An 18,007-nucleotide genomic window follows, 5' to 3' on the forward strand; every position below is an offset into this window, starting at 1 on the left:
TTATGTTTTTACGAGTCGGACAGAAATTTCGGGGGGGGGGGGGTCAAACCCCGTAACCCCATCCCCTGGATACGGCCTTGGTTTGCATCTTATTCCAATTTATCAATAAATCAATCAATCATCCATACCTCATAGCACAAAGCCAGTTTCAAAACAAAAAGTTATACTTTTTTAACTCTCAAGTCGGGTCATATTTATTTGCGTTTGATACAAAGGTTATATTTTGTGAATATTGGTGAAGATAATCTTAGCAGCGTTGTTAACGCGGTACAAAAGTACCGTTTCTGGAAAAGTCTAGAGGTCCTGATCAGGCACGCACGCAGGAATCTGTTTCGAGCGGGCCCCAAATCTTTCAAATCCCTTATTCTGTGGGAAATATCAGAAAATTATGGGGAAAAAATCATGATATTTCAGGGGGGGGGGTCCTAGAGCCCCCCCTCCCACCCTAAAACTCCTATCTCACAGTCAGTGGTAACGAACTATAAGTAAAGAGCCACATGTGCCAATGGTAACCGACATGCTTAGAACAAAATTTCGACAAAAATAGATATGTAGCAAAAATTTCCCTTTTGAAATAACTCCAAATATATAAAATCTATTAAATTTCATATTACCTTTAAAAGCTACGAGCCGGAGAAAAACTTGCGTAGAATAAAAAAGGCGAAATACCACCTTAAAGAGGTACCATATTGACGAAAGTAACACCATCGTATTTAGCATGCCTAAGAACTTTTCTGCACAGGCTTCAACTCTCTATATGAAAAATTACAAAATTTCATATTTTTTTTCCGAGAAATTTTGTGGCGGAAAAGTGATACTCTATTTATTTTTTTTCTGTGACAAAAGTTCCCATGCTTAACCCCATCTATCATCTGCCAAACTCCATCTCCATTTGTCAAAGAAAAGATTCAATTCGTACATGGACAAATCTCTACGGCTTGAGGTCGATTATTTCTTTAACAGACAATAGGAAGAAGGGCACATACTGGCCCGATGCCTTTCAAGCTTCATGTCTATTTTCAACTCCAGAAACATCACACTTTTTGCAATAAAAAAAAGAAATGCAAATCTATTTCAGCTAATATGGCGATACAGTTTATCTGCCAGACGAAAATAGAACCATAAATTAAAGAGCATTCTCATTAGGTGTCAGACTTTTTGTGTTTATGAGAACTGAAATTTAAGGAAAAGGATTTATGTTTGGGAATTGTCTACAAATCATTGAAAGGCAAATCCTCGACAAATACCTGAAAAAAATGAAACTTTTTGAAATTTTGAGAAACTCTACTTGGCCGAACAAAAAGAAAAAATAAAACTATTTGAAAGGTCTTCACTAGGATAATTTGATTTTCTTTCAAATATGACTTTTCTTAAAATATAAAACACGAAATATACGTGTAACCGAACACAAGTAATCGGAAATGAAAACATCAAAAACACAAGAACATCAAGATGAAGACCAAATAATCAAAAAAAGATACTCGAATTACTACAAATACACGCAAGAAATAATATCATAAGGAAGAGAAAAAAAAAAATCAGAATTATTAGGGAGCGGCAATACTGATGATATGAGAATCCTGTTTTTTTTTTATTATTATTATTGTGTCAGACAAATAGGTAAGCTAACCCATTTTGCTTTTCAAACATTTTAACTCTAAAAGAAAGTCAACTGATCTTCGAAGTTAATAATAGAATAGGAGTACTGTTCAAAATATAAATCAATTTTTAAGAGAGGAAAAAACAGCCACTCACTGGTTAAGTTTCAGAAGATTTATACTACTATTGTTACTAATGACTTATCGCAGCACAAAGCCGTCTGCGCATGCTCCTCCTACACACCAATCTAATCAAAGCTTCACTCTACATACACCCATGAAAATCCAGTATCATATAATTATTCTTGTGACCTTTTCCCATCACCTTAAAAGAAGTCCTACTTTTCGTTTAGCCCACGGTGGAATGGCTAAGTGCCAAATTTTTGACAGCCTATCGACCATCCGAAAAACGTGACGTGGCCATCTTAACATTTCTTTCAAAATGACCCTAGAAAGAGGGATCAAACCCCATTTTCCTGATAGACTTTTTGATAAATTAATTTAGATTGAAAATAAAAACAACAAAAAGACAAAACCTTACCATGATACTGAAAAGTTGTAAAACGCATGGAGTCACTTCCGGCAGCTTGGAAGTAAATAAAAAATAATTCAGGGTTTTATTAACCCAAAACAACCCAAAAACGGGTCAATGCACTAAATTGTTTCGCAGACTGTTACCCGTATAAGACAACAGACCAACGGGGTGAAAAGCAAAAAAAAACGGAAAATTTTCTGTGACAGGATACAAAGTAGAATTTGTTTTTAGCTACGAGGCATGTTTTTTAAGTAAGTACCGTTTTACGATTACGCCGCCACAGTGCTACGGTCGCCGTTCTGCGCATGCACCCTGGTTACCTACATCTCTTGTCTACGCACTGACGCCATTACAGTCTGATTCTTAATTGTATACGTTGTTTACTGAGTGTTTAAGATGCCTCTGACAATCGTGAGTCCCGCCGATCGTGAAGTACGGGCGGTTATACGATTTCTTAGTGCTAAATGTGTAAAACCGATCGATATTCATCGTGAGATCTGTGAAATTTACGGACAAAACATTATGAGTGATGGAATGGTAAGGAAATGGGTGAGAAACAAAACAACAATCCATGGAATGACGACATTCATCATCACCCAAAAAAGTGAAATTTCCCGGGCAGAAATTGTTTGCTTAAATTTCACTTTTTTGGGTGATGATGAATGTCGCCATTCCATGGATTGTTGTTTTGATTCTCACCCATTTCCTTACCATTCCAGCACTCATAATGTTTTGTCCGTAAACTTCACAGATCTCACGATGAATATCGATCGGTTTTACGCCTTTAGCACTAAGAAATCGTATAACCGCCCGTACTTCACAATCGGCGGGACTCACGATTGTCGGAGGCATCTTAAAGACTCAGTAAACAACGTACACAATTAAAAATCAGACTGTAATGGCGTCAGTGCGTAGACAAGAGATGTAGGTAACCAGCGTGCATGCGCAGAACGGCGACCGTAGCACTGTGGCGGCGTAATCGTAAAACGGTACTTACTTAAAAAACATGCATCGTATCTTAACAATTCGACAAGGTCATGGCTATAACGCATTAAGCTTCTTTTTTCCTATTTAGAAGGTTTCCAATTACCCAATGATGGCCTCATTTTTTTCAAATATATATATATACGTTCACACACGTCAATTTACAGATCTAGGAACAGTGCAACCATTCTGATATGAAACATAATGAACTCCACCATTTTTAGAAGATTTTGCAGAAGTCTTGAAGTTTTAGAAGTCTTGGAGTTTGGTATTTTTATTTGTATATTTAAATAAAAGCAAGGGAATTCCGCAACAACGGCCAAGGGATAAAAACAACAAGTATCAGAATAAAAAATCAAGCGGGGTTGAGGGAGGGGAAAACAAATGAAATCTATTCTGGCCCAAAGATCTATCAACAGGGTAGGTATGGTTGATAGTGCCTCCCTGTCAAAACATAAACCAGTGGACTTGCTTGTTGCTTCTCGGCACCTTTAGTTGATGTTTTAAATTGTTCTGATGACTTACAACGTTAAGATTTCCATTGCATCGTTTTCATTACAGTTAGAAGCAATGAAAGGATTGCCTTTGGTAATAACTAATTTGTAACTAATTACAAAAATAGTAACTAATTTGGCTCCTTGGGTTGTGATTTTGATTCTTAGAATATTTCAAATTGCTTTTTAAATCAATTTTTCCGCGAATACTTGGCCTCGTTAGATTTGTGTTCAACTGTACATTTCTACACAAAATTCCCAAACACAAATTTCAAGAATAAAATTTGGTATATAAGCATCTCGAGCAAATAACTAAATATTAAAAACATAACCCATAATTCATATCCATTGCCATAATCCATAATGAATGCCATAAACAATGCCATAATCCATAATCAAGTGCCATAATCCATAATCAAGTGTCATAATCCATAATAAAGTGCCATAATCCATAATCAATGCCATAATCCATAATCAAGTGCCACAATCCATAATCAATGGCATAAACAATGCCATAATCCATAATCAAGTGCCATAATCCATAATCAATACCAAAATCCATAATCAAGTGCCATAATCCGTAATCAATGCCATAAACAACGCCATAATCCATAATCTAGTGCCATAATCCATAATCAATGCCATAAACTATAATACAATCCAGTACTCGTTACAGCAGATAAAAATTTACTATTTGTATGGACAGTGTTATACTTTTGGCAAGCATGATTTCCTAGCAACACCTATACAAAAATCATTTACAAAAATGTATATTATTTACCCTACATTACCCAAGGATTAGTAAACAGTCTACCCAATTACATACCCCATTCGTCATTGCACAAGATACCACCCTGTATCCATTATTTTACTACTAGTATATAAAAATACTCTCCACAAAAGGATTTATTTGGAGAGAAGATGTGTCATTTGTTTAAGGAAAAGGTCAGAACAGACTATTTAGAAGTAACCCCCCCCCCCCCCAATTTTAAGAATACAATGGGAGAACACTAACTTCAAAATTTCAATTGGCGACCCCCTATAAATGTATTATAATACCCTTGAAATACCCTTATAGTAAAAATTTTGTAATACATAACTAAACAGTTACATTTTTATAGAGAATGAAAGAAAACTGTGGTGTTTATCAATTCTCTTTCCAGTAAATGTTACGAAGTTTCTAAAAGTCCTTTTCCTTTAAAGAGAAAACCACTTTCCTTTATTTCTTGTAAAAGTAAAAACAATATGACTTAAATATCCGAGGTAAGACGGAATTCAGAATCACCTCATCAATATTGCTAAAATTAGAATCTGAAGAAACTGTAATCCCTTTCATAAATGTATATTCAAAACCCTAGGGAGTTTTGGAGAAAGAAATTTCTCTCGTAAATGTTTCCGTCGTGTCTGACATCAAAGATGCATTAATCTGGGGAAATCGATTTTTACATCAAATTTTAGTATTTTTTTTTCATGGGAAATATTTTTGATATCAGAATTTAAGTTCGGTTTGATACACTTTGTGTGCCTTATCTTAAAAATTTATCATTCTTGGAAGGTAATTTTTACATCAAAATTTTCAGCTTTCAGCATTTTTTGTTTTGTTTTTTTAATTGGAACATTTATAAAATCAGATTTTCAGTCTGATCTAAAAGATTCTGTGTTGACAGGGTTATTTTAGATAATATTGACTTATTTTGACCCCCCCCCTACAGATTGGGCCTGCGTTCACCTACGATTAAACAAAACAAAACTTTGCTGGTGATCACAATATTTTGAGAGGAGCTACAACCTTTAAACAATGTTTTTAGATCCAGATATCCGAATTTTCGTGTCTCCCTCCAAACCCCGAAGAGAAAAAAAAAATCCTAGGAATCTTGTTATAAGAAGAGTTCCAACAACACCCTCCCCCACCCAATGTGCGTGTATCAGTGCAATTAAACAAATGAAAAAAAAATGCAGTATGTCCCTATCTGTCCATAAAAAAACATTTTTAGCGCGCTTTAAGAATATGGTTTAAAATTAGTACGCCCACAAATTTGTGGCGCAGCGCAGCGGAGCGAAGAGCCATCTCTAATTTACTATTGGGACAATAGATTATACTTTCGAGGGGCTTCTACGACCACATTATTTTGGAGTGTATGAACTCCTTTTTATTTCATACTCTCTCTCTTATTCGAGTTCATATTACGAATTGTTTAATTAAAAATAAATAAACAGTAAAACAAGGTATATTATAAGAAGAATATAGGAAATTAGGAAGAAAATTCAGTTCACTATTGATTAATATGACAAAAATTATTGTCGTCTATTGATCTGTTTTCGTCTATTAATTTTATTTTTCCTTATTAATTTATTAGGCACCATCTCTTTTACTGCTTAAAAAGGGCACTAGGGCTCAAAATTATCGCTCAAGCCCCAACTGGACCCCATTTCCTTACGACCACAAAACACTTTGATGTTTTGTGGGTTTAAGGGGTATTAGTGGTTTAACTTGCTTGCGTTTCATATTCAGTTAGTTCTGGAACATGGATCTTTATTTTAAAACCGTACGTATCCTCTACGCTATTTCTTAAGAAATTTGATTTCAGGTTACAAAGAAGAAGAAGAAAAAAAGCAAAGATGAAGTCATAAACAAGAGAAGGAATGTTGAATAGGCGTCGCATTTTTAGTCAGCAGGGAGCTGTTCAGTACATTCTTGAACCTGATGGTGAAATGTCCAATCTAGAATTTGAGGATGATAAGGATATTGGAGCAGAGAGCTAAGCCCCAGAGCCTTCCCCATTATGTAAATATGTACGAACATGGATCCCCAGAGCCTTCTACTTTATATACATATTCACATGATCAGACAAAAACCACTCATATTTCGAAAAATTGCAGTCAGTTATCTCAACCTCAAAGAGCCAATAAATAAAGAAGGTAAATCTCTCAGCTTCCCGGCACAGAGTGATTGAAATTTTGGTCTATCAGACCGATCTTTATGTAACGAAGAAACAGGGAATTAGTTTGAAAGCAACCAAAAAATGGATTCTGGTTTCCCAGAATCAGTTTGTGCATGGGAATAATTAAACAGCCTAGAATCTGCCATCACTGGGAAAGGGCAACAAGATTTTTTGTCAGTACTGATGTTATGTCAAGAGACAGAATGATGATTCTTGACAAATTTTTCCATGCCAATGATACACCTACATCACACCAAATGGCCAAGATGGTTATGACTCTCTATTCAAAATTAGACATACGCTTGACAGCCTGAGAAAAAAATCTGAATACAATACCTCAAGAGGAGAGGCGAAGCATAGACGAGCAAATGGTGCCCTTTAAAGTCCGTTCACGATTCAAGCAATAGTTGAAGAACAAGCCTTACTTCTGGGGAATTAAAGTATTGAGCCTGAGCTTATTCAAGCGGAATATTATTCAATCTAGTAGTGTTCACTGAAAAAGGAACAGTGGAGGTTGCTTAGCAAGGAAAGGAGCTGACGTCGTCCGGCACCTTGCCGAAGGTGTACCTTGTCATAAAAACCTCAAGTTGTTCTTTGACTATAAACTCAAACCAGATGCTGGGATTGTAACTATAATATCGTATGGCAACAAAGCTGTTCACATCGCATGGTCGTTCATTGGACCTTTCTTTAAGGACAACTGTCAAAGAGATGGGCAGGGTTGACCAGAACGATATGCTTCTTTAATTATATCAGATAGGTATCCAAAGTAAAGTGGTATTGGAGGGTGTTCTTCCATTTTACTTTTTGCTACTATACTGTTTGCAAAGGAGTCAAAAGAGTCTAAAGCGCAGGAAGAGCCTCCTTCATTTCAAAAGTGGAATAGCAAGTTTCTTCGCGAGCAGCAGTGAAACTACGCCTTGGAACAGGGGCATGCCTAGCATTTTGGCAGAGGATAGCTGTTCTACAGCAAATTAGTCGAAAATTGTCAAACCACAACCATACGATAGCAAACATTTCGACGGGCTAGATCATTGGCGAGCAGCACGGGTTAGCAGGCTTGGGACGGTTGCACAGACGAATCGCTATAAGCTGTGCCAAGCCCACGCAAGAATCCGATGAACAATGCGCGACACCTCGTTATCCCTTGCTCAAGGACGGAACTGCTTCCAAAACTTCCACTTGCAAGAGAACACGTGCTTTTGTAAAGTTTTTAATATCCCATGAATAAATACTATGTAGCTGAATTTGCTGTTATGACAAGTAAAAGCGAATGATACCACATGGATGTACAAGAAACCCAGAAGGAGCTGACAAAACTTGACAACAAGAATTGTGTTTTCATAAAGAGCGACAACAAGCATTGGACTTCCATAAGAAACGACAACAGGCGTTTGGCTCCCTGTAATGATCAAAACACACAGATACGATTTTTTTCTCTGACGTTTCTATAATTCAGTCCTGAAAGGGTTAATATCAGTCCCTAAGAATTGTTCAATAGCCCCCAAGGTTTACTTCCGGTGGTGCAATTGCGCTGTTGGAACCAAAGAGTATTTAAACGAAGATGAAAACTGAGCGAATAAAAAGGTCTGCTAATAAAATGGTTGTAAAAAAAGTGAAATTGCCCTGAGCTCACAAAGTAAATATTATTTATAACATAAGGAATTATACAGTGACATTACGAAATACGAATATAACCAAATATAGAAATTACGAAAAAAAGATTGTTCAGAGTTGCATAGTGTAGGATTTACCCATCTTGCCTTTATTCTTTGCTAAAACAGTTAGTAAAAAAAAACCTGAAGCAATCAATTCTGTTATTTTCATTCCCAATGCATAAATTTTGACTTTTTACTGGATTATATATTCTACAAAACATTTATTATAGGTAACAAATTATTTTTTTATCTTTAGTGATAAAAAAAAATACTGGAGGTTAAGCTCATCATTTCCACATCTGATATCATCTTCTTTTATGAATATATCAGTTGATATCAGTGATCCGTGGTTATATTACCTGTAGTTAATATGGTGGAAGCAGCAGCAAGCTCTTGGTATATATTATAATTGGGTAGCAGATATTGAACGGTAAGCTCATCATTTCCACATCTGACATCAGCTTCTTCGCATAAAAGACTAAAGCATGACATCGCAATTAACACTGCTTCTATATCGATACTCCACATGTACATGAAAAGAACCACCTAAAAATTAAGCAACGTTTATTATCTGACGTGAACTTCTTTAAATTTATCTCAATTATTATTCTTCAGTTTTGTGGCTGAATAGAACTTGCTATAAATCCAGAAAATCTTTAAAATCCAGAAATTATAGTTGAAAAAATACACAAATACTAATAAAAGTAGGAACATTTGTGTTTTTATCCGAAAATACAAAGAATAGGAAAAAGAACATAAAAAAAAACAAATAATAAAAATAGTTGACAACTTAGCCAACTATATTCAACTCTTGAAGCAAAGTAGCAAAATACAAAGCAGTCATAGATACTACTCCTAGTAAACCCTTGGTTATACCAGTAAAGATATATTCTAATCTTCAAGACATTCTTCTTAGTTAAACAGTTTTAAAGCACTGTATAATTCTTTACATAAAAGATTAAACATGGCATCGCAACGAACACAGCTTCAGTATCGATATTCCACATGTACATAAAAAGAACCAGCTAAAAGTTAAGGGACGTTTGTTATCATCTAATATAAATTTCTTTAAATTTATTTCAATCATTATTTTCCATTTATTGGTTTAATAGAACTTACTAGAAAGCCAATAAATCTTTGTAATTGAAAATATAATAACGAGCAAAACTTGTAACTAAGATCGCAAACGTTGGATCTTTACTAAATAAAAGTCAGGATTTTTCTGCTTCACATCCGGAAGCCTTTATTAACAGGTAAAAACATTTTTTTCTTTACGTTCATTATCTTATTAAATGTTTTATTTGTCATTATATTTTCATTTAATTTTAACTGTAAATGGAAAAAGTGAGTGTGGAGAGATTCAGCCAGCTAATAGAATTTTCACACACAAAATCGTACAACAAATACAATATCACTGGTCCCCAGAAAGGATCCATGAATGAGATTGCCTCCAAAAACTATGACATGATACAGTTGAAGAGGTAGAAGAACAGTTTCCCCGGTTAGCAGAGGTCAGTCAGTTCAGCAGGATAAATATACGTATATATATATTAAGAAAATTCATTCAAAAATGACCCATATCCATTCAGCCAATTACCAACCAGCCGAATTTTGATTGAATTTTGGCCGAAAAAATTAGCTTGACACGAAGGCGGAGCCATAGAAAAGTGCTCGGTATCAGTATGTCCCAGAATTTTTGAACGAAGAAGATCAGCGTTGCCAACAAGGTACAATTGTACAGTTTTTTTTTTACAGAATTTAGAGGTCCTGGGACATTGCAGTATATTTTATAGTAAAATCCATAATTGCTACAACATTCAGATTTTATTCGCGTGTTTAGGGTTTAATTTTTGAAGATTTACTTTTTAAGGTTTACATCGCTTAGGGATGTAAGCAAAACAAAATGATTTGTTGAATACAAAACGGGACTAAAACGAAATTTCCGCGAATTAATAGAATCTTTGTACGAGAATACAGCACTCAAAATTAGTATGTTACTGAGGATGAAATTATCATTAAAACAAAAAAGATTGCTTAATTTTTAGTTTATTCTTCCTTTTTTTTTATCTGTGACATGGAAACTGACATATAATGCTATAGTTGCACCACAAGGTATCTTTTGTGGCACAATTTTTGCCAAAAAACTGGTACAACTCATCTCAAAGCGTTGGAAACGCTAGAGGAGATAGAAGCATGCACAACTGCATGTATTTATACTGTGGTAAGTTCTTTTTACAACCACACAAGAGAGATTTCTTATTTTATTTTATGAAAATAGAGTCTAAAAATCATTGTTTAGTTGACATTCAGATTTGATTAGTTTGAGTTTTATTGCTCTCTAATGACCAAATATTCTTTTTTTTTTATTAATTTAAATGTGTATTCTTGGACGTAAAAGAAAATGTACAATTACTTGTCTTGTAGATAAGCATGAGCAACTGAAGCAAGAAACTTCATATTTCTAGCGAAAAATATCAGAGAAAAATTTTTTCCTAGAAATTTCTTTTTTGATTTCTTTAATTATACAGTAGAGTCTCATGTTTGATTAGTTTGAGCTTTATTGCTCTCTAAAGGCCAAATATAATTTTATTTTTGGATTTAACTTTGTATTTTTGGCTGTGAAAAAAAAAAACTACTTGTCTTGTAGATAAGCAAAAGCAACTGAAACAAAACAAAAAATAATTTATATTTCTAGTGTATACCTAGAAATGCTCTTGCTACATGACCCCTAAACTCAAACTCCTTCGAAACACGTTTCAGAGTAAGCTACAAGTCAACATTTAAGGATTTTGCTTTTCTCAAAATGCTTCTACTCCGTATAGAAGGATTCACTTTTCAAAGTGTTGTCCACACTTTTAGCGACATTTAATAGCTAGAGCTCAAAAATTTCAAATCTTTATTTAGAATCAAATTTGAAACTCTTAATTCATACTGACACACCGATAGTAATTATCATAATAATTAATTTTTCTTGCTAATTGATTTTTCTATAGGCTACGCTCTAGATAGAAGGAAAGCTGCATCATTATATGCTTTTGGTTCCACGTTTTTTTTTTGCTTTTTTTTTGATTTTTCACCCATGCCCTTTTTATTTGGCACCAGCTACTACCAAAAAGTCCAAAACTACGCATAAAGGTATTTATCATTAAAAACTGAGTTGCCAACTTTTTCCAAATTTTAAAATCTGTACGCTAGTGTTTCTAGTTAAACCAATTCAAGACATCAGATTTTATCTTCACCCATTTTATCGTCCATTATAAAAGTTTTGTTTGTGGCCAAACTATTGATAATTGATGGGGTGTTTTTTTGTTCATAGCTTTTAAAGCTTGGATAATTGATCCGAGCATACTTGCTAGAAAAACGCTGAAAATCAGCTTAAAGGAATTATCATTTTTCCAATCCTTTGAAGTCCCCTGCGGTGCCACCCGCTTTGATCGACGAGATCGTAATCTAAATTGAACTGTGTTTTCAGTTAAATTTCACAGTTAAACAACTATATCATGGTTTACTATGATAAAAATTCTCGATAAATTCTCAAAGATGCTTCTTAACATCTTAAAAAGGGGTAAGTTCAATAAAAGCCTTGGTATATCTAATTCGTTATTGTGACACTTCTGAATTCATCCATGGATATGTTATCAACAGCGTTATCAGTGCGGTACAATTTTTTAGTACAAGACAAATTTCGGGTATATTATGGTTTTACTTGCTTCTTTTTTACTTGGTTATCTGTCCAAATTTTATTTATTGAAACTCCTCTTCTAGCTACTACAAATTTTTAACATGGCGTTCAGATGGTACAAATTAATCTTTTGCGGCCTAATTTTAGTCGAAAAACTGATACAGCTTATTTCGAAGTGTTGGCAACCCTGGTTATCGCATTGAGGCGAGATAAAAATACACCAACCCTACATTAAAGAAGAAATAAGGAAAAGAGATACAAAGGATTCATAAGGTATTATTCAGATTTTTCTCAAGTTCTGCAGTTGGAGTCAAGTTTGATCCAACGCTTTGCTGCATCCAATCCTCAACTTAAAAATTTCTGAACTTACCCAAGAAAAGGCACTATATTGAGATGAGATAGAAAAGTTAAAACATCCATATAAAAGAAGACACACCGAAAAAAAAACAGGAGATATTCATAAAGTATTATTCAAATTTTATTTCGAGTTCTGCAGGTGGAATCAAGTTTTACTCAAAAAGCGATAAAAGTATCTCTTTAAGCTCTTTTCTTTCCTAAAGGTTTTAGCCAAAATACGACCTGAATAAGAAGAGGGGCCATTTCCACGCTATTAGAAAGCTTGGCAGCCTCTGATTTATCACTTAAGAATTCTAAACTTATCTATGGATAATGTGTTATACTGAGGTGACATCAAAAGGTTTCAAAAGTCACATAAAAAAGATAAACAGACGAGGCCGTATCCAGGGAGGGTTAGGGGTTACGAGCCCCCCTCCCTCCCCTAAATGTTTATTCGACTCGTAATACGTAACAAAAATGAATATACACTTTTGAAGTGTTTTTTTAAGTTTTGTTTGTAACCCTCCGGAAAATCCTTTTGTAGCTCCCCCCCCCCCTTGCACAAGAAAAAGTAAAAAGGAAGACTTCCTTAAGATTTTCTTAAGATTTTATCACGAATTTTGCAGATGAAACCAAGTTTCTTTCAAATAGTGATCAGAGAATAAATATAATCAGTAAATACTTTTTATGTCATAACAACACACAGCTATCAACACACGTCACACGACAAGGAAATATACCATAATGAATTATGAAATATAGAAATGAATTGAACTTTTCTACTATAGATATTACTGCCCATTAATACAGTTTAAGTCGCACAGTACGAACAGCAATATATGCATGAGCATAGAATATGGATGTTGTGTGCATACAATATGATCCGCAATGAAATATGTTACTGCAGACTCCCGGATATATTGTAAGGCGAGCATCCAATTATTCAACAGTAACAGTAAAGTCCGTCGGAGGACAGGGATATAGAACCAAAGAAACGTATTAATTGCAATAATAGCACAAAAGTTGCAATGGATATCACACGACAAGAAAATATAATATACAATAAGATGAAAAAAAAAATGACTTATAAAAACTTTCCACATCATTTTCAAGAACTTCATCATGTTAGTGCTACACAACGTGAAAACCAAACGACGATAGATACCCTTTTGATCCCTTTCGGAGCGAAGGACAAATGAACGGCCATGACAAGGTGTGGACCCCTCTACGTGCTTTTGACCGACTGCTGATTCTTGAAAATCCGGGCGACGGGCATCACAGTTTATGATTTTTTTTTTTTTGACGCATCGTAAGATGATGACGGCTTTCAGCACAGCATAAATATATACAGCAACAGTAACGAAATGTCCTATATTCTCCATTAAAGGTTTTTGAAACACATCAATCAAGATCTCTCTTAAAGATTCCGCCTCTAGACACACGCGCAATGATAAATGTTGATCTCTCTTAATGATTCCGCCTCTACGCGCACGCACAATGACAAATGACAATAGATAGCTTCTGAAGCCTCAGTATATACATAAAAATCGGAATTCAAAGCCAAAATTGTCTAACACCCATCGGTCCATCAGATAAATATAACAGTATAAATATATACGAATAGTAGCAAAAAGTCCTATACTCTCCATGGAAGATTTTTAAAACACATCGAAAACCACACAAGCTAAACCACTCTTCATGACCGCGTCTTCACGCACGCGCAATGACAGATGTTTAGCGAATCACGACGAGAAACTGTTGCTCTGACGGTCTGGGAACTTCCCAGACAGCGCGCTATGAATGTGTGTCATGTTTGGAAAACTTTTCGCCACTGTTCGTATATATATATTTATACTGTGATAAATATAGAAAGCGGTATGGAGGGGGTAGGAGTTAATCTTCCTTCATTTAGGCTAGGCCATAATAAGGGTGCTGCGCGATGAAACCTCCCTCTTATTGCAAAAAAAAAAACATTTCCCACATTTAGTTTAAAGCTTCATTTAACAAAAGCAATTTGTTTCATGTTTCCTAATAGAAATTAACATCTAACTCTTCTTGATTCCCGGCAATGTTTTTTATACACCTTTATTATTGCTGCTAGGGGGGGGATAGTGCCCCTCCTATTGCGACAATATTTTCCTAAGTAGAAAAAAATATTACATTTACATCCCTACGGGCAAAAAACTGGTAAAGACAAGGCAGGGCATCATGAGCCTCGCCAGTATATCAATTGTTGAGAAGGGGAGGGGCAAGTGCTAACCTGAGTTTGGTTTTCATCAATTTTAAATGGAAATGTTTCTCTTTCCCTATTTACGTACAATGTTCCAATGTATTTAACATATGTTTATAGTGTACCATATTTAAACAACATAGATCCTATTGTAGAGGTCGCGATGGCTTCAGTCTAGTAGAAGATCTCAAGTTACGCAGAATTTCCATCCATACGAACAATAATACCCCTTTCGGTCCACAGGAAATTCTGTAGTAAAATTATTATTAAGGACTTATAAAATTATAAAGACTAGTATTCATCGAAGATTTTGACTTTCAAATTTTGTACAAAATTTGAATTACAGTCTAGCATTTTATTTCTTAAGAAGAAAAACCTGAAAAGGGGCGACAATATCAATCAATTTACGTTTATTTATACATACGATTTATCAGCAAAACATCAGGCTTATATGGGGCCGGTACCCCATATCATATCTTGGTTAGGCCTGGACCGAAATTCGAAAAACGGTCAAAAATTAAATAAAAACAAATAAGTTTTTTCAACTGAAAGTAAGGAGCAAGATTAAAAACTAAAACAAACAGAAATTATTACGTATATGAGGGGGGCTTCTTTTCCTCAACCCTTCACTCTTTACGCTAAAGTTTGAACTATTGTCTAATTTTTTAAGAACGATTGCTCAAACAGAAGAGCCGTTAAACTGGAATAATAAGTTTTTTTTTAAGTACTAAAGAACTTTAGCGTAAAGAGCGATGAGTTGAGGAGGGCCAGTCCCTCATATAGGGAGTGATTTCTATTCGTTTGAAATTTTAATGTTGCTCCCCACCTTCCTGCTTTGTTCAATTGTTAATAAATTCCTAACAAATTCCTTTTAGAAGTTTCGAAAAGACTTGTTATTTATTTTAATTAACAAGAAAATTACTTGACTAAGAACAGGACTCATTGTCAAGCTATATATATGCTTTGATCTTTTCAATTTCTAATCTGTGAAGTTTTGAAATAATCCATGGATAATCCATTATGGTTTATTTAATAATCCATTATGGTTTATCCATTTTTTCAGGATCTAATGGCAGTTTTTCTATGAAAATAGAAAAATAGGGCATTTTCAGTGAACATACAAAAAAAAAATTTCAAATCTAGGGTGGCCCCCTCCATCAATTAACGCCTCCTGCAAGTGCGTGGTGGAGACTGGAGATAAATAATTCCGAAGAGTTTGGTTTTTGGCTCAAAATGGCTTGCTTTTGTTTTTGGCTCAAAATGGCAAAAAATGCAGTGTCGAATCAACTATACATAAAAGTAAGAATTTCAATTTCTAATCTGTGAAGTTTTGAAATAATCCATGGATGAAGCATTATGGTTTATGGTTCCATCATAAATTATGGTTTATGGTTAAAACCATATACCATATGGTTTATGGTTCCATCATAAATTCGCATTTTATTTAAATACAGCTCCTCTTGCAAAAATGCAAAACAAAGTTTTGCATTTAGCCTAGGGCTCTGTCCAGGAGAGGAGGATAGTTTTCAAGAGTTTTCTTAAACCACATTGACTTGTCATAATATAAAGAAAAAAAAATGTTTTTTTTTTTAAGGTCAAACGAAAATACTGAGAAAAACGAAGCGAATATTTCGAAAGTAAAACCGCCTCTCTTCTTCGCCGCTAAAAAAAATATTTAAGGAAAATACCAAAAAAGACAAGGAAAAAACCCAAAACAAATGCGGAGAGCCGATGTAAAAAAAACATGATAGAAAGTCAATTTTAATGAAAATAAAGAAAAGACTTTTTCAATGAAGGTGCCCCAAAAAAATATATTTTCAAAATCTAGAGGGGGACAGAATCTAGGGTATACAGGCAAGGCCGTACCCAGGATTTTTTTTCGGAGGGGGTTTCACTCAATTTTTTTTTTTGGGGGGGGGGGTATACAAAAAAAACGTAAAAAAAACGCAAACAAAAGTTGTTTATATCCATTTCTGTTACGTTTTTACGAGTCAGACAAAAATTTCGGGGGGGGAGGGGGGGGTTAAAACTGAATGCCCCCCTGGATACGGCCCTGCATACAGGCACTTACCAATAGAGGTTTCTTTTCAAGAATTTCTGGCAGTGTAGCACCGTTTCACACTCTGTATTTAGCAGCCTTTAGTTAATTAAGGAATTAGGGAATAATTAAGGAATTCTGATTTTTCTATCATAAATAAGGTGTATTATACGTTTATTATATAATTTTTACGTATCCCCTCTTTAACCATCTCGTCAACTCGTTGTACAATATTCAATTGATATGAGATGCAAAAAAGAACAGCAAGAAAAATGAGACTTAACACGGATAATCAAAATTTACTTAAGACGAAAAAATAAAAGGAAAAAAGGTGGGATATCCATTAGTCACAATCCAAATTACTTTAAACGCTGTACTTGGGATTAGTCTTGATTCAGAAGTCACAAAAAGCCCATTTTCACGTATTTTTTTTAGGTATTTATCTACGAAAATACCTAACAAAAAAAAATCAATGTCAAGCAATAGAATTGTTTATATGAAAATGCTGAATCATGATCGTCAAAGGTATTGGCTTTCGTAAGAGGAATGGATTGGGGCAGGGGAAGAGATATTAGCTAGTAAGGTGTCGGCAAGAGATCTCCATGTTGCAGCTAGGGTCTCGAAGCGTTATACTTCAAAAACATAAAATTAATTGAAACATAAAATTAAGTGAAGGGAGAAGAGCAGCATATCACGGACAAATCCATCCATTTGGATGGATTTGTATCCCAAATCTCAGTTATAAACAAAGCATTTTAGAAAAAATTTGCTTATAAAATATTAGAAAAGAAGGAAAAACTACAAACCGATTAGTTGACTATAGTCATAGCTATAACTACTAAGTTAGCAGGCCCCATCTTCATTTTTCTTTTTTCTGAAGAAGCTGGCCAAGTCCTGTCAGTGCCAAAAATTAATCAATGCACGCTTTGATGAGGCTGGGTTAAGACCCTCCCCCCTTCCTCCCCTATTTGGATACACCTAAACTACTTCCCAGTACCGAGGCTACATGAGCAACTTCGAATGAGAAAGACAAATTAAGACAATGCTTAAAACTTGACAGAGACCAGATTTTGAGAGTTTTTCTGGTCGCTTTCCACTATTGGAGACTGAGATCATTACTAAATCTTATTACGCTCATTCCAAAAGCTCACTAAAAAGAAACTTAATAATTTTCTTGTTTTCGAGTTTTTCGATATCTCTATAAGCAGAATTATAACAAATAAATGGCTCCAGCCAAGACCGCCAGGATCGAAATTTGAAAAAGGACTTAGGCTATTTTCAAAAGTACTAGGACATATTTCCAAAATAGCCCAAAACATAATCTCCAAAATCGTACAAAAAAGCACTAGAGCATATCACCAGAATGAGCATTAAGGATTTTGTTATTTAACAGCTTATGTTATGGAGCTTGAAAAGACTCGTTTATGATAGGTATAAAAAGGATAACAACCCTCCAAAGCCATTAATGGCGTATAGGGTGTCGAATCGACGTATCAGTTGCAGGGTCTCT

At 34.8% G+C, this 18,007-nt stretch overlaps 1 protein-coding gene across 1 annotated transcript in view; it reads right to left on the reverse strand.

Moving 5' to 3' along the window:
* Nf1 (neurofibromin 1) overlaps positions 1-18,007 on the reverse strand; it is a 350,626-nt gene that overhangs the window by 163,554 nt on the left and 169,065 nt on the right. The window contains 2 exon segments of the mRNA XM_089097671.1: positions 2,140-2,184; positions 8,571-8,757. Coding sequence (XP_088953797.1) covers positions 2,140-2,184; positions 8,571-8,757 — 232 coding nt within the window.

This window comes from Artemia sp. Qi Xiang Cuo, chromosome 12 (genome assembly GCF_049724085.1).
Source record: "Artemia sp. Qi Xiang Cuo chromosome 12, ASM4972408v1, whole genome shotgun sequence".
Lineage (NCBI taxonomy): Eukaryota > Metazoa > Arthropoda > Branchiopoda > Anostraca > Artemiidae > Artemia > Artemia sp. Qi Xiang Cuo.